This window comes from Drosophila tropicalis, unplaced genomic scaffold (assembly GCF_018151085.1).
Source record: "Drosophila tropicalis isolate 14030-0801.00 unplaced genomic scaffold, ASM1815108v1 contig_593, whole genome shotgun sequence".
Taxonomy (NCBI): Eukaryota; Metazoa; Arthropoda; class Insecta; order Diptera; family Drosophilidae; genus Drosophila; species Drosophila tropicalis.
This window is the reverse complement of record NW_027173070.1, coordinates 3,292,870-3,317,635: the sequence shown is the minus strand read 5'-3', so window position 1 is coordinate 3,317,635 and position 24,766 is coordinate 3,292,870. Positions and strand designations below refer to the sequence as shown.

At 38.3% G+C, this 24,766-nt stretch overlaps 1 protein-coding gene across 1 annotated transcript; it reads left to right on the top strand.

Annotated features, from left to right (window-relative positions):
• The first annotated feature begins 2,993 nt into the window (after nucleotides 1-2,993).
• Nucleotides 2,994-23,427, top strand: otk (off-track). The gene is made up of 6 exons (XM_068289940.1): nucleotides 2,994-4,231; nucleotides 10,570-10,716; nucleotides 10,811-10,972; nucleotides 18,919-19,841; nucleotides 20,630-22,438; nucleotides 22,514-23,427. The coding sequence occupies exons 1-6, from the start codon at nucleotides 4,174-4,176 to the stop codon at nucleotides 22,601-22,603; spliced, it is 3,189 nt and encodes a 1,062-aa protein (XP_068146041.1). The 5' UTR covers nucleotides 2,994-4,173; the 3' UTR covers nucleotides 22,604-23,427.
• Nucleotides 23,428-24,766: the final 1,339 nt, after the last annotated feature.

Sequence of the window (24,766 nt, the reverse complement as noted above, 5' to 3'; positions counted from 1 at the left end):
CGAAATGAATCCTTCTTCGTTTGCTTTGTTGGGTCATTAAGTTGCATTATTCTTCCTTCATATAGCTCTATTTTTGGTTTCAGAAGAGAAATGGAAAATCTTTGGTAAGACGTACATACATAGTTCCTTTTGCTTACCTTTAATCAACGCCTCGTACTCGTATAATTTTACGAGTCTCCAAAATTTCAAAAATCCTCTGCAAACATCAAACATTTTTTGTGTTAGGCATTTAAATAAATTTTTACTATACGCGGCCTTTGTGTAGACTAAACAAAATAAACATTAAAAACTACACTTTGCATACCCTGCCTACGAAGATGGGCAAGGTACATATATTAGTTAGTTTGTGACACCAAAAGCGGAACCTGTTAAACTAAGTTAACTTGAAATTATAGGCTAAAAACTCAAAAATAAATGATATAAATTATATTTTCTTATATATTTAAGAAGAATTTTTGATACGATTGTATACAGAATCAAAGTGCCATTCAAAATCATTCTTTAAATTGATAACTTGAGAAATTCCTTTAGTTAGCTCTGCTTATCCTGGTTATAGAAGTTAGGAATCGTATAAATCAATTGGTCATGTAGTTCTTACAAGGAATCTAAAATAAGTATTTAGATCCAAAGAGTATCTTTACATTTGGAAAACTCTTAAAAAGTTTGCTTATCTTTTAGTTTGTTAAAATTGTCAAAAGTTTAAAGTGAGTTGAGAGATTGAAGATAAATTAATCTTACAATTAGTATGATCCATTAATTGGTTTTAAACTGGGTTTTATGGTAAGGTAGAAAGGATGGAGGAACCCAACTCCATTTGTTGTAAACTCTTATCATTCTACAGAGTATTCGAAAGTCGTTGCTTTGATTTGACTCAATAGATGCTTTCTTCTAAGTTTGGTTCTTTTTCAGAAGGTGTTTGCTAGAGAAATGCCAGAGGAAAACTCACAGGAAAAACTACACACACACACATCTATATTATCAAAGCCACATATAAACAAACACGGCAAAAAAAAAAAAAAAAAAAAAATAGTACCAAAAAAAAAAAAAACAGAAAAAAATGTACAAAACTCAAAACGAACGGAAGGGCTCCCCCAACAACAAGAAGAAACAACAACATTTAATGCATGTCGATGTCGCCGTAGATCAAAGGCGAATTGTTGTTGTTATTGACGAGGGGGCCATGGGGTTTGGTTTGGGGTAAGGCGAGAGGGGGCTGGAGCGATCAAGGGGGTGGTGCTCTGCCGGTAGGATGGAGGGAGTGGGGTTTAATTGCACTTGCCTGCGCATGTGTAGTTGCCTTTGATGTTGTCCCCTCCTCTCCCCCTTGTTTCCTCTCTCCGCTCTCACTCTTTCACTATGTGGGCACATTTTGTTTATGCCATCGGCTATAAAAAACCATAAAATATGCATAAAATGCATAGGCAAAAATAAAAAAGGAGGAAAAATAGAAAATGGAGATAGAGAGAGGGAATCAAAGGCAAATGCGATTGAAGCTGAACAGGGCAAATGGAAATGGAAATGAAGCGATTAAGTGCAGACGTTGTCAATTGGCAGGAAAAAATGTCACTGCTCCACATGGGCAGGGAGTTGAAAGGAAAACTTAATGGGGGGACACTTAATGAAAGAAAAAACCTCAGATAGAAACTCAGTCAAATTACGAATTTAATCGCTTTATTAACTAATAACCGTATGGATCTCTGCTCTTAAGCTCCGTAATCCTTTCACCTACGCCCATGGTGACTTTGAAAGCAGCTAAGAAGACAAGTTTACTGAAAGATGTAATGCGATTTGAGCTTTTGACTGAAGACAGCAAAAGAACATGTTCATCAAGTGAAGTTAACTAACCAGCCAGTTATCTAGGATTTATAATGAAAAGACTTTCCTACATAAATCCCACATTTTTATCTACCAATGCTGAGATTTGGTTCTGGAATTTAATGCCAGATCTAGGATGTATTAACATATAACAACTTCTTTAGGTGGAAGTTCTTTTTGAATTACGAATTAAAGCTATTAAATGTTATTATTATGAAGAAAAAGCTGAACAAAGAATATGTATATTTGTCAGGGTTTTGGACATAATCTATGAAACTGTCTTTGCAAAAATCATCATCAAAAAATGTTACTAATTATTTTTAGAAAACCTTTTAAAGAATATTAACGTTTTATAAAAATAAAAAAAATGTCGAGTAATTAAGTTCCGATTTAATTGATTTTTGAAAAAATTGATAAATGAACTCTTTATATAAAATGTGTCTTTAATCTTGTCATCTCAGTTTTTGACATTTGTCATTTCTGGCATTGCAATTCAAAGCCCTTAAGTTCAGGATTGCTAAATATAAAATATCAAAACTTAATTTTAAATATGATACGATGAAAGCATCGTTAGTGGGTAGCTGAACCTTGAGACCAGTCCTCTTAAAAATACTAATAACTAGTTAAATGCTATTAAAACTGTTGATATCGCAAAGGTAATTTAAAAAGGACCCGAAAGGAGAATTTTGTAATATGTTGCAATGTTTCTGGAATCCGTCTTAAAAGGATTGAAGGTCGCTGATCTTTTTCTAGTAAAAGAAAGAAATCCGCTAAAATTTTGAACTTTTTCTTGTAAAAGACAAATAAATCTGTCATAAGTCTCTGCAGATTTTCCAGATATACTTATATATACATACGTTAATGCCTCACAAGGATCGCGGCTAACTCAGACGAATCCTTTCGCTTCATACAAATCTCGTTCAATGTCGAAATGCAGCACTGCAACACTGTCGTAGTGCAGCACGGCAACATTTCTCCCAGTCCAGAGAGAAATACAGGGAACTTTCACCCTCCAACTCGAGAGAGAAGGAAAGAGAATTTCCCAAACAATATGGGAATTCTCTCGCTCTCTGCCTTAACAGAATCATTTGCGAGCACTGTTAACCAGAAAACTGTTCATTTCTACTTTTGGCGCTCCATTTTTGTTGTTGGGTTTTGTAATAAACAGACAACGAACGCATGCGGTTCGCGTCTTCGTGATACTCTATATAGTAGGTAAAGTCGAGCTCTTTGCTTCGTCCATCCCCTTCGCGGAGTTGTTCAAACCGGGAATCAGCCATCAAAACCAAAAAAAAAAAAAAAAAAACAAAAAACGAAACTGATACGAAAAGCCGGTTTAAAGGATGCAAATGCAGAACAGAATAGCTTTTGTATCTTACAGATACACAGATTAAGGTAGATTTGTTACGGCATCGGGTAATTGAACTTCTGCACCTTCACCTCACCCCGCCAAGCCGCTGACGTTCTACACACCCCTCTGACCCAAAGTATCTGTATCTCAGTATCTGCAGTGTGTCTCAGTGTGTGTATCTAGATACCTTTGTCGGTATTCATTCGAGTTTGGTGTAAGTGAAACTCTAACTCTTGTCGCTTGTCAATCTAGGTACCGATAAAAGTAGAAAAAAAAAACCACGAAACATAAACCAACAGCCACAACAGCAACAACAACAACAACAACCAGGAGGAGCAGAGAAGCAAGTGCCGTAACCATATCTATATCTACGACTCCTCCAGTTTGCCCCTTTCACCGTTCTCCGTTCCCCCCTTCTCGTTTGGTGTTCAGTGATAAATGCATTTCATGCGTTCCAACTATGTAAATACCAATTTAATTTGAGTGTCCACAGTAAATATCAGAAAAAATCAAGCAAAAGGGAAACACGCCCACAAAGTATAAAAAGGGCAGTCGGCAGAATTGGTATTCGATTCGTTGTCATTCGTGTGTGTGTGTGTGTGTGTGTTTGCAACCAAATATTGAATATTTACAAATGCATTGAGTGCATTTTCGAGTGCCGGGCACTTATAACTGACTACGACGACAGCGACGACGACGACCACGACTCCCAGCTCCAACTCCAAATACACATGCACGACAGGCTCTTGGTAAAGACTCTGAGTGACTACACTTATATGGATATGGCTATAGCCTATCATCATCATCGTCATCATTGATATCTCTTCTGTGTGTGAGCAGTTTGTCGCGTTATCAACAACTATCGCTTGCTAATTGGCCCACAAGAGGGCATCAAAGAGGAAACAAGAGGCCAGACTTCTGACAGACAGACACTCAGGGAAAGAGAGAGATACAGGAGAGAGACTGAGTATACCAATTTATATATATATCTATAGGATTATATATATATGAATATGGATATCCTGATGATGTGGAGCGTATGCCTTTTGGGCTGCATTTTTATGGGTAAGTGGGCAAAATGTCAAGAATCCTACTTTTATGTAACTTTTTAATTGATTACCGTAATGATAAATCTATAATTTAGTTAACTAAAGGACCATCAAATTAACAGAAATTCAGAAATTACTTTTTAAATAGTTGATTAATAAGAGAGAAATGGGAGAGAGCATTTGAGGTCAAAAATAAGTTCTAGACTCTTCACTGGCTTCCCTCGCCAAGCTATTTGACTTCTTACTTTTCGTTGAGGAACAATTAGTGGAATCTCAGCAGTTGTTTACGAAGATGACATCAATTAAGTTATATTAACTTCTACCCTATGACCTTATGGGATTCAAATTTAAATTAGATTTTCGATAAGGCAAACTCGTTTGGAAATTGAAAAGGGTATCTATTGAAAAAAGAAACTAATTTAGAGGGTGCAAATGTTATGCTTAACATCATAAATGCTCATTAAGGGGAGGGTTATTCAGGGTATAAAGGATTGAAAGAAGTTTAGTTTCTTCCGTTTGATTCAACGTTTCAATGAACTAATAATGACTGCAGCTTCTGATGTTGAAACTATATACAATTAATTATAATTTAATTGTTTGTTTAACATCCTATTGTATCTCACTTATATATATTCATGGATTAGTTGTTTAGATTAGCACTAGCTGCTGTCTTTGGTATTAATTTAATTTAAGAATGGAACAAAATATCATGAGATATTAAGTCGGATCATACAATTGAAGAATTTTTATACCATACACCCATAGGGTGAAATGGTATATTAAAGTCGCCAAAATGTATGTAACAGGCAGAAGGAAGCTTCTCCGACCCTATAAAGTATATATATTCTTGATCAGGATGAACAGCCGAGTCGATCTAGCCATGTCCGTCTGTCCGTCCGTCCGTCCGTCCGTCCGTCCGTCCGTCCGTCCGTCCGTCCGTCCGTCCGTATGAACACGCAGATCTCGGAGACTATAAGAGCTAGAGCCACCAAATTTGGTATGTATACTCGTGTATTATGCACGCGTACAGAGTTAATTGGAATTTCGGCCACGCCCCCTTACGCCCCCAGGAATCACATAAAACTATTTTTCTTAAAAAGTATAACAGCTAGAGACATCAAATTTATTTTGTATACCCGTTTAGTTAGCGCGCAAAAACTGATTGTTCAAACTTTTTGCCACGCCCCCTTACGCACAGGAATCACATAAAACTGTTTTTCTTAAAAAGTATAACAGCTAGAGACATCAAATTTGGTATGCAGATTAGCTTGATAGACGCGCAGATATTGGCTATTTAAAAATTTTGCCACGCCCACTTCCGCCCCCGCAAATTAAACAAAACTGATTTTCTCAAAAACTAACAAAGCTAAAGTCACCAAATTTAGTATGTACACTGGCTTAGTATGCGCGCAGGGTACATCTATTTTCATATTTTGCCACGCCCACTTCCGCCTCCATATTTAAGAAAAAACCGATTTTCTCCTGTAGATTTTTGACTATCGCATTCAAATTCGGCAGACTAATTATTCTTATCTATTTCTACAAAACTACCGAATTTTATTGAAATCGGACTAGAAACATGCAAAATATGCGTATGAACGTATTTTACAAAGCAGTCCACAAGGCCAGAATTGGCCGTTGGCTAGTGGCGGCGCTAGAGTGCTCGTATGTTCGTAGAGTGAGCGAGATAGCACATACTATGAAACATGTAAAAACAATTTAATAGACATACATTTGGTTTTCGAAATTTGAAATATTTGTTTCGCCTGGTGTATGGTATACCCAAGTCGACGAGTCGACTTACTTGCTTCATTAACATTTAAATTAATAAGTTTCCAAATTAAACCCATTGTAAAAGAACAGAGTCCTACTATTTCGTATCTCTTACAGATGTTGAATTCATTGAATTGCCGATAATATGGCATTGAAAAATCTCCTTGGTCTCCTTTTTTTATTTTTGGCGGCAAACTGAGTTTTTGTCTTTTGAAATTTTGAAAGCAAACGGCGTGAAAAATGACTCAATTAGTTGAAGTTGTTGAAAAGTTTGTAAGCAGACCACACAGAGCAGTCGAGCAGACCACAGAGTGGGCAAAACTAATGCCCAGCTGGAGAGGAAGCCAGCCGCAGGACACTGCTGATTTCCCCCTCCTCTGTCTCTTATAAGTAATATGTTCAGTTTGCACAATGAAGTCGTTAGGGCAAATAATGCCAAGTAGGAAAAGGCACTTGAGAAAGGACAAAGACGAAGAAGGAAAGGATCAGCACTTGAGCAGAGCCGTCCAAATTTCAGCTAATCAAATGTAGGTTTCCATGTAGAATCAGTAGACACTCAAGAGGATCGGATAACTCAACACAGAGATAGAGATAAAAAGAGAGAGAGATACAGAATTGGAAAGCTGAGATAGAAGAATTGCTGACTGTTAAGTAGCACAAAGGCAAACAGCCGCAGACAAAAGGCAGCCGTCAGATGGCAGTCAGCAGGCAGGCAGGCAGGAAAACCAGGCAGACTAAGGGAAAAAGAAGGACGAATAACGCAAAATCCGTGCAATGAGCATAACCGAGGTCCATTATTTGTATGGCAAATAATAAGTCTGTCTGCCCCGACTGAGTCTTTCGCTCTCTCTGTCTCTCTCTCCTGTATTTGCTGCTGCGTGTGTATTTGTTCCTTTGTGTGGCAGTCATAATTTGTTATTCAAGCATGCAAAATGCTGCATGCAACATGAACATGCTGTTGCCATACCACATTAAGGGCAGCTGTATGTAGGAGTGTGTGTGCCTGTCTGTCTCTGTGAGTGTGTGTGTGGCAACTATACAAAACTTCATCTGCCTTCAACTACCCACTCCCACATCCCCTCCCACTCTCATGCCATCCAATTTTAAAGACTTCCACTAAAAACAAAACTTCTGCCAGAGAGAGAAAAAGAGAGAGAACGAGGGCAATCTCATAATTGCATGAAATTTTCTCAAGTACTTAGTCCTGACTGTTGTTTGAATTCAAATTAAATAAATTCACTTGTTTGAGTTATACTTATAAGTAGATGGATGATTAGACCGACAGATTTCAATTGCACTTGTTGTTTGTCAAGATAAAATGTGACGGAAAACTGAATCTGGTTAGTAGAATTTTGCAAATATTTATCATAAAATGTGTACGCTTTGCAGCTCAATTAGAGGCTTTGGTGGATTAGTTATCCCGGATTGACAATCGGCCATAGTGGGTATGAAATAAGAACTATATCAACCATCAAATATCACAATGAAACTTGGTTTATTGAATACATATAAGTCAATTCGAGCAGCCTAAAAAAGTTTGGTTTTACCTAAACTATAAAATTTGAAATGCTAGATACTAGAATGCATACTAAAATAGAATAAATCTGACCAATATTTACTTTTTGGGTTTCTTTTGGCTGGCACTTCATAGTCCATGTATAGTATTTTCCTATCTTACATTACGAAAGACTTTTGAAAGACTTTAAGTGGTGATGCTCTCAGAAAATTAGCCCAAAGCTGGCTAAGGTTGACTGAGGTTAACCTAGAGATCACCATAATCTAAACGAAATTTTAAAAACTTTTGCAGAAAACTGTCACAAACTTGAGAAACCATTCTCTAATGGGTTCTAAAATTGAAACAATTTTGAGATATTTTCTTAGAAAGCGCTGCTATTGAGTCAATTTCTCATAGTCATATGAGATGACTGTTTAATGAATACAATTTTATCTAATAAGAAATAACTGCAAGTAAACATCCTTTTTTTCTTACCCCGGCCCATTCAAATGTTAGGTTTATTACATTTGTAAGACTTTTGTCTGACTAAACCTAAGCCCTATGTCAAAACTTTTGACGGGTAATTGTCAGTCACATTCATTTTATTTTCAACCTTTTTTTTCCTCCTTTTTCTTCGTTGACTGTCTGTGAGTTTGCATTCAACGGACTACGAAGTCTTTCCCACTGGTTGACTTGCAGTTTTTCCTCTTGTGGAAAAGGAAAAGAAAAACGTTTGGTTTGGTGTGTTTACTTTGATAAATGCCAGAAATTCCTGAATGACAGTTTAGTATTTTCTTTTACCTCATACTCCACACTTTTCTGTGCTGTTCATTCATTTGGTTTCTCTAGCAAAATCAAATCAAAATGCCACCCATAGGGGGAATACACTTCAATTGAAGTGGCCCGCAGTGGGTATAACCGATTCTCTGATTATTACAAACAATATTTCGCATTCATAGTCAAGTGAAAGAGATATTGACGGAGGAGGAGGAGGAGACAGAGGAGAAGGCAACTTAATCGACAAATGTTGACGCACAATTTGTGCAGTGGGCAATGGGAAAAAATGAAGGAGGATGGATACAAGTTGCTGATGTAGATCTCAGCAGTTGGTCCACTCGTCTCAATTGCCGCTGAAGCTGCTGCTGCTGCTGCTGACTGGCGCTGATTTCGATAGAGTCAAACAAACGAACTAATTATCACAGAGAGGGATACAGAGGGACAGAGGAACGAAGCCTGCTGAAGATGGACGACAGCCTGCTGTGTGTGTGTGGTTGGAAGTTTTCTGATTTTGGCCCCCAGTTTGCCGCATCAACACTTTTTTCTTGCGCCCCCTTTTTTTTTTTTTTTTTTTTTTGTGGCTTTGGCATTGTGACCACGTCAGCGCAATCAATGGCACACAGAGCGCATATTTCTTTAATCGACGGCCGAGTAACTGACTTTGACTTTGACTTCTTTGCCGGGAACTTGTTTTCTTTTCCTCCTTTGCCATACTCTCGAGTAGCAGCAGCAGCAGCAAATTAAATCGATTCAGGGAAGAAAAGATTCGCCATCTATCCTCAAGCGCCTGCCTGACTGCCATTTGGCTTGGGGTTGAGTTTTGGTCCTCCTCTTTTCCTCTCTTTTTCTGTGTTTTATAACACGTCGACTGGCTATGTGACTGGCATATGATGATTATGATAATGATGATGATGATGTTGATGATGATTCCCAACCACACGAAATGACTTTTAATGATGTTGTTGTTGTTCTTGTTGTACAAACGCCTGCTTATGGAAACACCGTGGCCGTCTTGGTCCTAACCTTACCCATGTTTACTCCACCCCCCGCCCTCCCCATCTCATCTCCCAAGGTGTTGTCTCAAATTGCTCCAATTAGTGGCCAAATATAATGTTGGACGTTTTGTAGTTTTTGGCTTCTACATATAATCAAAAATAATTGCCTTTAAATTGCTTTTGGCTTTTACTTAGGTTTTTGTGGTTACCATCTTTATCCCCTCCTACTCCTACTCCTACTCCAAGTATCATGTACTCATTCTGTCCATTGATTTATATGCATTACTGACAGGAAAAAAAAATACTTTGCAGACTTTGTAATTAAAAGATGAACAAGCATTAAGCTGATTATCATTTAACTGAATCAATATTTAAATATATTTGTTTTTCTGGTCATTCTTTTATTTTGTTGGCTGCTGATTTCATCAGTTATACAAATTCAATTTAATATTTATTATAATTTGCATTTACTATTGACGACGCGAGGGTCACCCAAAAAGTTCTAAGAAATGAGGGTAAAAAAGGGTTAATGGGTCTACAGTTACAACTTATTAACTTACATCGAAAAATCCAATTTGGTATGGAATTTATTTTAATATTATAGGATTAAATTTTATATTTATATTTTAAATGAAGGAAAAGAGAATTTAAAATCAAAATTTAACATAAATATTTCTTGAATTTGTTTACCTTAGGAATGACAATTAGTCAGTGGTTTATTCCAAATTAGAATCTTAATGACATTCTCTATATTAAAATCGTTTGAATCTAAGATCATAGTTTTCTTATAAGCAGGATTAGACGTTTAAAAAAAAAGTTTCTCAAAGAACTTTTAATACAATTTTGTTTCTTTTGGATACTTTTAACACATTATGACTTGTATGGAAACTTTACGATTTGCCCTCGTATAATATGAAAATTGAATTTGCATTATGTTTTCACCTTCCACTTGCCCTCCTGCCAACCTGCCCACCGTTAGTGAATCATTTTGTTTTTTGTTTGCCAACACGCAAACTCCCTGCCATTTCGCCTGAGTGTAGGCTATATAATTTTTTTTTGTGTTCATTTAATTTTGGTTTTGTTTTTAGCATTTTACATGGCCTTAAATACTGTAATTTAAGCAGATTAAGAGAGCATTTAATTCTGTGTTTTAAAAGAGTTCAATTAAGCGCAATTATTGTAAATTGCAGGGAACAGGCAACGGCAAGGAAAAAAGAGTGAAAAAAAAAACATGACCATTACAAAATATGCAATTTTCATTATCCCCTTTTTTTAACCGCCTCTCTTAACACATTTTTCTTTTTCCATTTACAGCTCCCTTTTCTTGTGGCAGCAGCAGCTCATCACGCTTCATTCAAGTGCCAGAAAGTCAGTCGATTGTTGAGAACGATTCAGTTGATTTCAACTGTGAGGCAACAACAGATCCATCCATTGATTTACATTACGAATGGTTGCATAATGGTAAGTTCCATCAGATAACAGATTGACTTATTACCATATATATATGTATATATATATTCACAACTCTATCTCCTCTCTCTCTGTCTGTGTCTAGGCCATCAGATTGTGTATGACAAGCGTGTCTATCAAATCGGTGCCAATTTGCATATCGAGTCTGTGCAACGTGGCGAGGATGTCGGTGATTATGTGTGCATTGCCATGAGTTTGTCCAGCGGCGCCAGGGAGGCGTCACCACCAGCCATATTGAGTGTGATATGTGAGTAATCAACATTGAAATTATTCAAAAATGTATCCACAATTATCCTCAGTGTATTAAACAAATGAGAACATTGTCAAGCCTGTCATTGTTTATTCATACATACTTTTTCCTCAATCCAAAAAACTTAATCCTTGTGATTTAGGCACGAACCTCGAAACCATCACAAAAAAAAAACAGAAGATTGTCTGTATTGCCGATTCGAGAACCATCAAGTCGTGGACTTTAAGAATCTTGAATAATTTGAATAGAGTTTGATTCCAATTTGCCCATTTCTTAAGAACTTTATGAGTCTTTTTCATATAGAAAGAAAGAAATATGCAAGACTTTCTTTTATTTCCTTCATCAATGGTCCACCAATTGGTGAAATCAACGATGCATAATGGAAGATAGATAAAATTTGAAAGATATTGTTGTTTCTTTCTCAGAACCTTTACTTATGAGCATGAACTGTAGCAATTGGACAATTATTTCATTTGCTTTGTGCTTTGTTACTTATATTTGGTTTTGTTTTTCGCTTTGTTTCAATTGTTTAATGTTGTAAGAACTGTGACATTTATTTGCGCTCAATTGAGCAATTATTTCGAGCGTAAGGACACGACAATAATGAGCCATTTCGTTGGCGACAGACAAAGACAACACAAGGAAACGAAAAACCTAGACTAGACTAGACTAGACCAAACGATGACAAAGTTTATGCATATTTTCAAATAGATAGTATTTTCTTTTTTCGTCTGATTATGGAATGAAACCGAGCCAACTGGGGAGAGCGAGAGAGAGATTGGTGAGTGAGAAGGAGGTAATTTAATCACATAACCCACTTAGCTACAGCTGGCGCCAGCCGACACTACCCCCAATCCCCCATATCATCTTCTTGCTCCCCCCTCAATTTGGATGGCTTTTCAACGGCAGCAGCAATTAAAATCAACTCCCAAAACTACAAATTAATTAGTTAATTAATTAGCTAAAAACACTTGAGCATGAAACTGATGGCTATTAATAGATGACTTCGAGAAAATCATAGGGGTAGGAGAGAGGGAGATGGGAAAGGGGTGTGGGTGAGGAAGGAGTCTTTGATGCTGTTGCTACTGCTGCTGCTGCTGCTATTGCTGGGTGGCTTTGATCAGTCGCCGTGCTGACAGCAGAAGGAACCCAACCCAATCCAACACATGCAGGCCAGATTGTCCATAAAAACTTTGTTTACCATAAGGAAGGAACGCGGGGAGAGAAGGGTGGTTGTCAGGGAAGGGGTTACTTGGGCTGGAAGGCGAGGTCTGTTTGTTAAATTTATGCATTTTTCTGCTTAAAGGCAAATGCAACTACATGAACATCAATCACGTAATGCCGACAACTGCAACTTGCACTTGCCACTTGGAACCAAATGAAGAATAAAAAGAGACAGCGAGAGAGAGAGAAAAGGGAGAACGAGAGGGAGAAAAAACATCTTCTTGGTTACGCTTGGACTGCATTTCCTGTGTGTGATGGTGGGGCATGGGGCATGAGGCATGGAAACCACGGCCAGTGTCTTGTACATCAAAACTTTTGGTTTTTATCTTTCATCAGGTTTGTTGTTGTTGTTGTTTCTCTCTTGCATTTTTATGCCTCTTTACCTTGTGGTTTTGTCCAGGGGAGTGAGTGAGGAGATGGAGCAACTGCATTAATCAAATTAATTTGTTCTACACATGAGAAAACTGCATACAAAAGCGAAAGCCAAAACAAAAGTAATTTCAAAAACGAGTGCACTTCATTTTTATGAAAACATTTTCCAAAAATATATGTTTAACTCTCAGTGCTGTGTAATAGATATATATTTTCCGATCTGGCCCAATGCCAAATTGCAGTAATTTAATTCGCCTAGCATAAAATAAAACGAATCAAGGCTCTATTTAAAAGGCAAGCAAAACGTTTCCTTAAATTGACAAATTTAAGAAATTTATGCTCAGAATGGTTTTTAAAAACAACAAGATTACTTAGTTAGATTGTCTTTGGGTGAATTATAATTAGATAAGAATTATAGACAGAATAAGATTGTAGATATGATTTGGATCTAGAAAATGTCATCCCTTATGGAAAGACTAAAGACCTAAGACCTTAGACTCATCTCAAAAAAGTAACTCATGAAAGGCTTTACTATACACATAGTTGTAGTATATTATCTCGTTGTTGAGGACGAAGAATTTCAGAGTATTTTCAAATACGAGTCACTTGTGTATTTTAACTCTAAAATGTCTTAGCATATCCCATAAACTGCTACTAATGATCCGTAAATAGTTGCTCAGCGAAATGTATACATATAATAAACGAGTGTTAAGACAAGACCAGACATAACCAAAAGCGAGGGATATACAAACCAAACCAAACTAAAACCAAAGCGAAGCGAAACAAGTCTTAGTCCTTGTCAAGGCAGACATGGAACCAGACAACTGCCAGCCATACAGCCAGCCAGTCAGTCAGGCAGCCAGCCATTTAAAAAGGGGTTGTTGGACTCTGTGTTTTGTTTCCAAGGATAACCCAAGGATATGCTGGGCATTGAACAGCTGAGCTGAGTTATTCGCCATGGCAATGTCTTTGTGTGTTTGTGTGTGTGTGTGTGTGTGTGTGTAGTAAAAAGGGGAAATGAAATGCAACATTAACACGAAACATAAACATAAAATGAGAAATGGCAACAGACCAACAACAACACAAACAACAAAACAACAGCCAGGCAAAGTCATAAAAACCAAACAAAAATCCAAAGACACCAAACACGAGAGCAAAACCAAAATAAAAAGGGGGCGAAAAGCAACCCTCAAAACAACACACACACACACACACGCACACAGAGAAACTAGACACCCCCATTTATATATGTATATATATAGACAGAGTCGTAGTCGGAGTCAGACTTTTGTTGCTGTTGTTACACAAGTTCAAGTTGACTGCAGTTGGCGGCAATTGTAGAGGCAAACGGTGGGGAAGGGGGGAGCCTGGTATGGGGGGTAGCCGGATAATTTTCATTTTGTGAATGCCGGAAAAAACGCATAAAATTTTACGAGGCAAGCTCAGCAGAGAGAACATTAAAGGGACTCAGACGACGACGACGACGACAAGGACGAGGACGAGGATGACGATGACAGCAGAAAACCCAAAAACAGAACATGAAGTAAAAACTCTCTAGTCAACTTTTTGGCGCTTTTTCTTTTTCCAGCCATCTATGTATCTCTTTTCCTCTTCCTGTCTTTGTTGCCTTGCCTCCTTTATTTACTTTTATTCCGTTACATGAGTTGATCATTAACAAACAACTTTTCCCTCAATCGACTAGGAGGAGCAGCAGCAGCAGTCGCTTCTAGGTGGTAAAAAGCCAGTCCAAACCGGGCCCCAATGTGCGATAATCGAATGTTTAACGTTTTAATTTGAAAACTGTTAGATGATGGGACCAAAAGACGGGTGGGTGGCCATGTGGGCAGATGGTTGGGTAAATGGCGGGGGGGACCGACTTTAATTAAAGATTCTGATGATAACGCACAAGGCTTAAGTATCTAATGGAGAACAAGATTTGTATTCAATGGTCAGTTGTTGTTGTTGCTTTTTTCTCGTTTGCCATAAATTTGCTCAGTGAAATTGCTGTGAAAAGTAAACCAAGAGAATTAGAAAAAAAACTAGAAGAGAAAAAATAATAGAGACAAAATGTTTATTGTCGAAAACATAAATAGAATTTAGGGAATGAAAAATAATAGATTGTAATATTGTTTTAAGAATATTTTGAGAATTTCATGAAATCCCAGTTCCAATTTCATTCTCGTAAAAAGATCAATAAAAACCAGACCTGCAAAATATTCTTAGCTTCAATTAACATGAATAAACTATGAGGAAATGGGGAAATTCCTCAACAATTTCCATGTGTCCATGAAGGAAAGGCAATGGCTGGCTGCAGTTTTCCACCTCACTTTCTCTGTCTTCCTCGTTTTGCTTAGTTCTTCCGCTTTGGGTCGTGCCAATTTTTGTCTGTGTGTGTGTGTGTGAGAGAGTTTCTTGTGATCGTTGGGTAATTGGGTCAATAACTTGTAAGCCAATTGGTTGTAATCGCCAGTTAAAAGTGAATTCTAAGAAAGAAATTACTACTGCAACGGACTTCAGTTTGTCAGCTAAGTGCATTACCCGTACTTCGGGCAACCAATTGAACCGTATCCGTTAAACATTTCTATGGGCTCTTCCAATTGCTTTTTATGACAAGAAATTTTTCCACTTGAGTTTCAATTTTCACTAGCCACAAAATTAAAGAATAGTTGAACGAAATAATCTATTTTTGATTATCAATTAATTATATTTTGAAAAAGAAAAAGAAAAAAAGCCAACCAAGTGCAGCCAGTGCACCGCTAAACCCCCACACCCTTCTCTGACCAACAACCTATAAGTTATCTTATCGAAATGGGGCGGGAGGGGGCGGAATCGAAAGAGTTGGCAGTTGAGTTCTTGGACTGCACATTTGATGAAATAAGACGCAGCCGGCACACTTATTTAGCTTTTCAGATAAATGTCGGCAACGATAAGAGTTACCTCTGGCCCCACCTCCCACCTCGCTCCCTCCCTCTCCTATGCCCAGTAACTGTCAATTTCTGTATCTATATTATATTGCTGACTCTGCCCTGCCATTTCGACATTTACTTCCCACTTTGTTTACTCGATTCTCTGTCTCCGCTCCCCCCCTTTTACCATCTACCTCTTCCGCTCCCGCTCGCTCTGTGTGTTTTTTTATGAGTCTCAGTCCCTCAGTCAATTGTTTATAGCGCTTGTGGTTTATGCTCTAGCAAAAGTTTAACAAAAATTTATTTTGTTTTGGAGCCATTCTTTCCCTTTTGCTGTTTGTGTGTGTATTTTTTTATGTTTACCCTGCCGAAAGGGGCCTCTGTTGTGTTCGATGGTGTGAATGATGGGCTAGTTCTTTGGCACCTCCACACAAACCTGTATGCCCAACCTGTGTGTATGTGTGTGTGTGTGTGTGTGGAGTTCTTCTATCTATAGGTGTGAAAAGATCTGCTAAAGTTACTGCCAACTCAGAGTCAGAGTCACTGACGTTGCATATACATCAACCTAATGAGCTGCCTGTTAATTAGCCACAGAGGAGGCTGGAGTCTCTGGGGTCTCTGCACCTCCACCTCCGGTTCTCTGCCCTCGCCCTCTCCACCTTCCATTTACAAATTACAGTTAGCTGGATAGAGAAGGCACCTTTTAAAGCTAGTTAAGTGCATAATAATGCATTAGTTCAGGAACATAAAAAATAATATATGTGAAAAAATCTTTGGCTCAAAAACTGATGTGAAATGTTTTTCCACCCAACTAAAGTACCCATTGTTGGCTGTGTCAAAGAACTACTTTTTCACACTTGTTGGTGGAGGGTTTGAAATAATCTTTTGAAATCTAGAAGTAGGTACCGAGCCGACAGCAGATAGTTCTCGTTTTTGCCTTAATGACAATATCATTAACTTGTTCATCTAATTGTACGATCTTCCCATTTGCTTTTGTGGTTATATATTTACCAATTCTAATTCATTTTAGTCTCTGGTTTTTTATTTTGACTGGACTTTTTTTTAGTTCTATATATAATATCAGATCTATCGGGGAAATGATCTTACTTATACCTAATCTGTTGATAATTATCTGAAAATTTCTTCTTATTAATATTACAATGCTTTTGAGTTAAGTCTGCTTTATTTTTATTCTAATTATTAGAATTACTTCATTGATAAGGATAAACTCTCGCACAAATGCAGAAATTCCTCTTCTCTAAGCTGCATTGAAGAGATTACTCAAATTTTCGATGAGATACTTTTCTGTCTGTCATTGGGCAAACATTAGGAAAATATGTAACTTTGGTTGAATTGGGAATTGTTGTTGTTGTTGTTAGTCTTGGCCATTAGATACATTTTGTTCTTGCTTCTCTCTTTCTCAGTTCTCCAAGTGCCAATTAGTTCACTCTACTGTCATTTATGGTTGTAACATAAACCAAAAGTTTATGCCACAAAATATCCGTCAGTCAGTCACCTAGTCGTTGACGGACGTGCCCCAACACATACACACACACACGCACACACTCTTTGGTACACACACAAAGCAAATACAAATACAAAATACAAATACATTTCCAACTTTTGACACTTCCTCGACGTGGAGACGACACAGAACGCTGTTTATTGAGTTGTTGTTTTGCCTGCTGCCCAACAAAATAAGTATCCACAAATATTTAGAGGCATTTCATTCCATCCCCACCTTCACCTCCTACTTCCCCCCTATCTAACACCCCTCCTCCTTCTCCATACTCTGTCCTCTGGGTCGAGCAAACAGAGCCAAAGCCCAAACAAGATTTATGTGCATATGTAAATTTTTTTTTTATATTTCCTTTTTTTTTTTTTGTCTAACCACAGAGACCTGGCAAACAATTTCGAGATAGGCAAAGTAAAATATCCATAAAACATACATCGGCCATTTGCTGGGCCTCCAGCCAGCTGTAGGCCCCATCGCCTGGAGGGCTCTTTCCTCCAGGCTAGATAAAAACAAAATTATGACACACAGTTAGAGGAGATGACAAAAAAAAAACATGAAATGAAATCAAATGAATCAGAAATCACAAAATCAAATATGGAAATTTTGAATTTTCACGAGCAAAAAACGAAATTATTTGAAAACCGATAAAAGCTAGAATTACTTTAGTTGTGTTAAAGTGTCTTTCCGTGACTTTTCTGGAACTATTTCTAACTATATAGATAGCCGAATCCTAATAGATAAGAAGTTATTGAAATTTATTGTCTTACAATTAGATCGACATTAACTTAGTATAGAAACTAATTCGACTCTGATTTCGACTTATTATTCAGGAAATCCTAAAGTTAAATTTATTTTAGATCTATAAATGCAAATATATACATATGTATACGGATACTCGTATGTCTTCTTAATCCTAATTTTGTTAACTTTTATAGATTTATCCTTAGATCTTAAACCTTAAGCCCTCTATAGCTTTTAAACTGATTTAAAGTCAGACATTTGGTTTTATCGGCTAATTACGCTTTGTTGAACATGAATATCTAAACAAAATTATCTGTGAACTCTTTGATTAATGCAAATTTTGTGTGTGTGAGTGTGTGTATTTTTGCCAAAGATAGTTTGCAATTGCCTGTCTCCCCTCCCTCTCCTGCACACTGTCCTTCTATCTCTATCTCTGTTTTGGGTTGGCCTAAGTAAACTTTCAAGTAAAGAAGAAGTTTTATGATTATCATGATGAGATACAAAAGTATCTCTGATGCCTTTACAGAAGAAAACAGCAAAAACAGAGAGGAAAAAAACCTGCCCAGCAAATGCTTTGACTGTGTCTAGACACGCCTACTTTTGCGCCTTCAGCGACTAAAACATAAATTAAACCTTAGCATAGTACAGAGCTGCCTGCACACATTCTTCTTTTGTGTTTTTTCTTTCTCCTTGGTTTCTTTTTGTTTCTTGCCACAAAAACTGTTTTCTCATGCAGCAATTGTTGCCAAGTACCGTACATTGGATCCCCCCGTTTGCCACACATTTACATAAAGGTGGAAAGAAAGAGAAAAAGAGTTGGCAAGACGAGGCAGTCGGAAGGGAGCCAACTGAACCCCTGACTGACAGTTCAATTTATGCTTCCTCAGGCCCAGTGCCCAGTCCCCCCCACCCCATATCCAGTCGCAGCGATAAAAACAAAGATTGCAGCTTCGTGTTCGACGATAAAATGCACTTAATGCAGCGCGAGAAATAACACAAAAAAAAACCCGAGAGAAACTCAAACTTATATCTGGCGGATATACACATATTATTATGCATATTTATGGAATGCAATTCCAAGCGATCCAGTTACTAAAGAAGAATTTGTTTTTGTTTTTCCTTCAATTCAATTAGTTTATTGATCGTCTCCCCCTTTTTCTTTTTTGGTTTTCGTATTCTTGCAGTCTTGGACTCGGCCAGCGTTCAATTGCTGGGCAGCAATCGGAATGAGCTGCTACTCAAATGCCATGTGGAGGGCGCCTCGGGCAATGAAGCATTGCAAATTGAATGGTATCGGAATAGCGCCAAGTTGAGCAGCTGGCAGAATATCGAATTGGATGAGCATCGTTTGCTAGTACGTCAGCCGACAGGATCCGACGATGGACTCTATCGGTGCATAGCCTCGAATGCAGCTGGCCGTGTGATGAGCAAACAGGGCTTTGTCTATCAACATCAACAGAAACAACAGCAACAGCAGTCGGGTGTTAAATGTTTGCCTCGTCTGAAGAAGAATCAGAAATTTCTACCCGAATCGTGGGGCAAACAGATATTCCTGTGTCGTGGCAAACGTGGCGGAAATGTCGAGACTGGACTGGCCCCATCTCCAGAAGGTCTACGTCTGGTACAAGGACCCGATGATCAGATAACCATTAGGGAGGGAGAGCCTGCCACTCTCAGCTGTCTGTATGAGATTCCCGCCGAGCTGCAGAATCAACGCATTCAATTGCGTTGGCGCAAAGATGGCAAATTGTTGCGTCAAGTGGAACTGGGTGCCTCTTTGCCTCGGGGCATGGGTAATCCCCATAATGGACACTCCCTGGATGGCAAGGATGCTTTGCTGCGTGAAGATGCTCGTCTCGTGCTGCATAAGGCAAATGGCACTCTCAGCTTTGGCACTGTCATAGCCAGCGATGCGGGTCAATATCAGTGTCAATTGCAAATGGAAGGACATTTGGCAATCAATTCAAGTCCTGGCATTCTAGAGGTCATTGAGCAATTGAAATTTATGCCCCAGCCAACTTCAAAGAATCTGGAATTGGATGCTGCCGTGGCCAAAGTGCATTGCAAGGCCCAAGGAACACCCACACCGCAAGTTCAATGGTTGAGAGTAAGTACTTTTCAATGATTAGAGGGGAATATTTGTGTGGAATGAAATACACTGATGGTCAATAAAAGATAACTTTCTGACCAACCTTCTTCTGACCAGAAACCTTCCTTAAACGTGATAATTAATTCATTTGAATAATAAGCTTAGCTTGTAGGGTTCTTTTGGGTGATTCACTTTTTCACCTTTTGATTGAGATGGATTGAAGAAAAGTTTCATTTCCCTTTGGCAGCCTTTGAGCATGTTGCACCTTTAGGTCTTCGCACTTCATTTTGACAGCACTGTCACTGAGTGACAGTCATGCCCCCTCTAAATGCTCCACCCCTTACCCTCTCAACCCCTAGTTCATTCGACACATGTCACTGACAAATTGAAAAACGCGCAGAATGCGCCGCTAGCCAAACTTTTCTGCCATTTCATTTCATATGCAAAACTCTATTGCTAAGCACCAGCACCCCTTTTGGCCTACCCCCACTTCAACTCCCATCTCTGTCTCTGGGTACTTCCTGTAGCTGGACATCTGGTCAACCAATTTCGGCAACTGTTTGTCTAGTACCATCCAAAACAAAACAAAAAAAAAAAAAAAAATGTTGGAACACAAAAATCTCTTTCAAAAGAGAGACACAAAGTTTGGGTTTTTCCTTTTGTTTTTTGGGGGGAGATTTTTTTCATTTGGCCTAAAACAAATGTTACCCTTTCTGATACGAACATTTAGTTTACTTTTTGGTTGAATTTTTGATGAACTAAACCTGTAAACCTGTCTATTCTGTTTCCTCCCTTTCTCTCTATAGGATGGGGTAAATACTACCCTGCCTGACCAGGTGGAAGTGGATATAAATGGCACTTTGATCTTTCGTAATGTGAATGCCGATCATCGTGGGAATTACACATGCTTGGCCACCAATTTACAGGGCCAGATCAATGCCACAGTGTTTATCAATGTGGTGGTGGCTCCCAAATTCAGCGTACCACCCAATGTACCCATGGAGATTGCGGAACAGAGCACTGTGGTCATACATTGTCAGGCTATAGGGGATCCAAAACCGACTATACAATGGGATAAGGATTTACTCTATTTGAGTGAGAACAACACAGATCGTCAGAGATTTAGTTTTTTGGAGAATGGAACTCTGGAGATCAGGAATGTTCAGGCAGAGGATGAGGGTCGTTATGGTTGCACCATAGGCAATAGTGCGGGACTTAAGCGGGAAGATGCTTTGTTGACAGTGAAAACAAGTTCCACTGGAGGCGGTGGCTATGTGACGGAGGAATCCTCTGGTGATGGCGGGTTCTTGGCCACTCGAGCGGTTCTCATTACAATGACTGTGGCATTGGCCTATATTGTTCTAGTGGTGGGTCTTATGCTATGGTGTCGCTATCGTCGACAGGCCCGTAAGGCGCGTCTGAATGAATTAAGCATCAAAGAGGCTGGTGGCGAACAGGCAGGAGGAGAAGGCTCTACCTCTGGCAATCCAAAGGCTTCTGAGCAAGAACCCTGCCTGGGCAAACAACAACGTAATGGACGCAATGGTAAATCCAAATCCCATGGAGATCCCCAGAAATCAGATGACACGGCTTGCAGTCAACAATCGAGAGCTTCCAAGAAATCAGCCCACATCTATGAACAATTGGCTCTGCCCCGTTCAGGACTCAGTGAGCTCATTCAAATAGGACGTGGTGATTTTGGTGATGTCTTTGTGGGCAAGCTAAAAGCCTCCTTGGTTAACAATTCCCAGGCTAATGACAAGGATGGTGATAATGACAAACAACATAGCAACAGCGAGAATGGTAGCGGTGGAAGTAGTGGGAGCACCACTTTAAGCACTCTTAATGAGAAGCGACGCTCCAAGACCTCTATGGATGACATCGAAGAGATCAAAGAGGAGGAGCAGGAGCAGCAGCAGTCACAACAGCAACAGGATCAATTGGTCATGGTCAAGGCTTTAAATAAGGTCAAAGATGAACAAGCCTGTCAGGAGTTTCGACGTCAATTGGATCTCCTTAGGGCTCTCTCCCATAAGGGCATAGTGCGTCTATACGGTCTCTGCCGTGAGAAGGATCCACACTATTTGGTCTTAGAGTACACCGATTGGGGAGATCTTAAACAGTTTCTGCTAGCCACCGCTGGTAAAGTTAATACAGCCACCACAGCCACCAGTTCGACCACCCCATTGCCCCCATTGACCACCAGCCAAGTTCTGGCTGTGGCATATCAAATTGCACGCGGAATGGATGCCATCTATCGGGCTCGTTTCACCCACCGAGATCTGGCCACACGCAATTGTGTAATCTCCAGTGAATTCATAGTCAAAGTCTCCTATCCGGCTCTGTGCAAGGACAAATACAGTCGAGAGTATCACAAGCATCGCAACTCCCTATTGCCCATACGTTGGTTGGCTCCCGAATGCATTCAAGAGGATGAATTCACCACCAAGAGTGATATATTCTCGTACGGTGTGGTTGTCTGGGAGCTCTTCAATCAGGCTACCAAATTGCCACACGAAGACTTAACCAATGAGCAGATCATTGAGAAATCACAAGATGGAACTTTAAAATGGACTGTGGCAGAATCAACACCAGAGAGTCTCAAAGAGATATTGGTAAGTAGAAGAGAGAAAACTTATGATGATGTTCGAGAGTTTTCATGTATCTCTTACCCTTCTATTTCGTTTTAGCTCTCCTGCTGGTCGGTAAATCCCAAGCAACGTCCTTCTTTCAGTCAATTGGGAGCCGCTTTGAGCAAGGCCATGCAGAACTCAGAATAAACCAACATTTTCAGACTGAAGTATTGAATTAAATATGTTAGAATTGACAGTGAGTAACATTTTTTAGCACAAGAAGGACTTGAGACCATAGGAAAAAGATTTTGGATCTAAATTGCATAAGGCAAAAGCCAAGGGGGGTTGAAGGCAACCCATAATCATTAGGGACATAACGGACAACTTTATAGCATCTCTCTTCCCGCTTTTATGACCTTTTGATAGATCCAACTTGATGACCCTTTCTACTTTTGGTTACCTTCTTTGTGCTAAAAATCTTCACTCACGTCCAAGTTTACTATACACAGAAATATATATTTAATACATAGTATATAAGCCGATGCTAGTTCTCTCTATAGTGTTGGTAAACAGAGCAAAAAAAGCCAAAAACGAAAAACTTTTAATTTTAATTTCTATCTTTTTTTTTTTTCAAGCGCATTGCGTACTTAATGTTAATCTTAATCTTAAAAATATTGTATTAATCTTTATATAATTTAAACTGTACAAATTCAATGAGATATCTTCTATAAAGTATTGGAACATAAAAAAGAAATACAAAATGTATATAGAAATCGAATCAATATATATATATACATATATATATACCCAGGCCAGGGTATAAGAACTGCCACAATATTTGCATTTCAAAAAGAGGAAACCAGTTGAAGCATTTATTAGTAATTAAAATAAAATGGTAAAAAAAAAGGAAACCAGTTGAAGCATTTATTAGTAATTAAAATAAAATGGTAAAAAAAAAAGGAAACGAATTAAATTTCAATCATTTTTCAATACAATAAATATATATGTCACTTAATCCAACAATCATGATAATCACAACGATTAATAAATATATATAACATTAACTAACAATAAGTTTTAGTTGTAAAAGCCCATTTTAAAAATCTAAGCCAAATTTTCTAATTTTACAATATATAATTTATATAAGGATATATCTACATTTTAGCCATTTAAGCTTTGATGCATGTTTACAAAACATTTAAATAAATATAAAATAAATTCCAAAAAAAAAAAAAACAAACAAACAAACTTCTATGTATGTATGAGCCTAGTCAAATTTGTTAGTGTGGTCCTTAAGTATCCTTGCTTCCTTCCTTCCTGTCGACCCTCACACCCTTTTCTCTTTTTGCAGTCATTCACACTTCACTTGATTTGAAAAATGAGCGCCTATTGGAATCGTGGGATTGAATTGAGCCTGGCTAAACAAACATGGCAATAAACCGTAAAGTTTCTTAAGCTTATTGGCCAACTTAAGGGATACGGGAAGTCCCAGAGCCTACGTTAGCAGAAAATAAAAAAAAAAAAATAACAACAACAAGGCAGCAAAAAAAGTTTCTCGTGCGAAAACTTTGCCGAATATTTGCATTTGAATCAGCAACAACAGGCATAGGGAGAAGGACCTCCACGCGGTCGGAGATGGAGCTGGAGCTGGGGATGAAGGAGCTCGCATAGAACCTGGACCAGCATCAACCTCACCAAACACCGTTACACAATGAATTGGCATTTCATTTTCCTCTCTTCGGCCTGCTTAGATTTTCATGGCACGTACAAATTTTCCTTTTGCCTTTCTGTTTTTGTTCTCTTCTCTTTTTTTTCTCTCCCATTCTTGCTGTCATGAATTTCAAATGGCCTAAAGCGCAAAAATATAAAAAGGAAGTTGTACATACATATATAGGCAAGAGCTGATTGAACGTGGCAAAAAAATATATATAGAGAGAAATATTTAGGCGAAAGATGGCAGAAAATCAAAAGGTAAGTGATGGCCAACAATGACTAAAGAATGCTCTAAGAGCAAAGAAAATTTTTGGAAATTAAAAAAACCTCAATAAAAGAAATAGATAGAGCCGAGGTTTAGATAAAACCTTCTGCGTTTTGACAACATTTCAAGAAATCTTCAGTTTTTTAGTTTTTAGTCTACTTCATCTTTTCATAAACGAAGGCTTAAAACATAAACAAGTCTAGTAGAAATACATAGCTCTTTCAATTTGTCTGTTTATGTTGATCATGAATATATATATAAGATTCTAATTTTCAACATGTTTTCTTTAATGGTCAGAACCAGCAATCTAATAAACCTGCTATACCCTAACAAAAACTGTTAAAAGCAACCCAAAAATAAAGTTGGCAAATAAAGTTTTTCTCTTGTTACCT

Bases quoted from the DNA above. Each gene is read 5' to 3' on its own strand.
- otk (XM_068289940.1), top strand. From the start codon at position 4,174: ATGAATATGGATATCCTGATGATGTGGAGCGTATGCCTTTTGGGCTGC. The intron at 4,232-10,569 runs GTAAGTGGGCAA...TTCCATTTACAG, and splicing joins TTTGGGCTGCATTTTTATGG to CTCCCTTTTCTTGTGGCAGC. The intron at 22,439-22,513 runs GTAAGTAGAAGA...ATTTCGTTTTAG, and splicing joins AGAGTCTCAAAGAGATATTG to CTCTCCTGCTGGTCGGTAAA.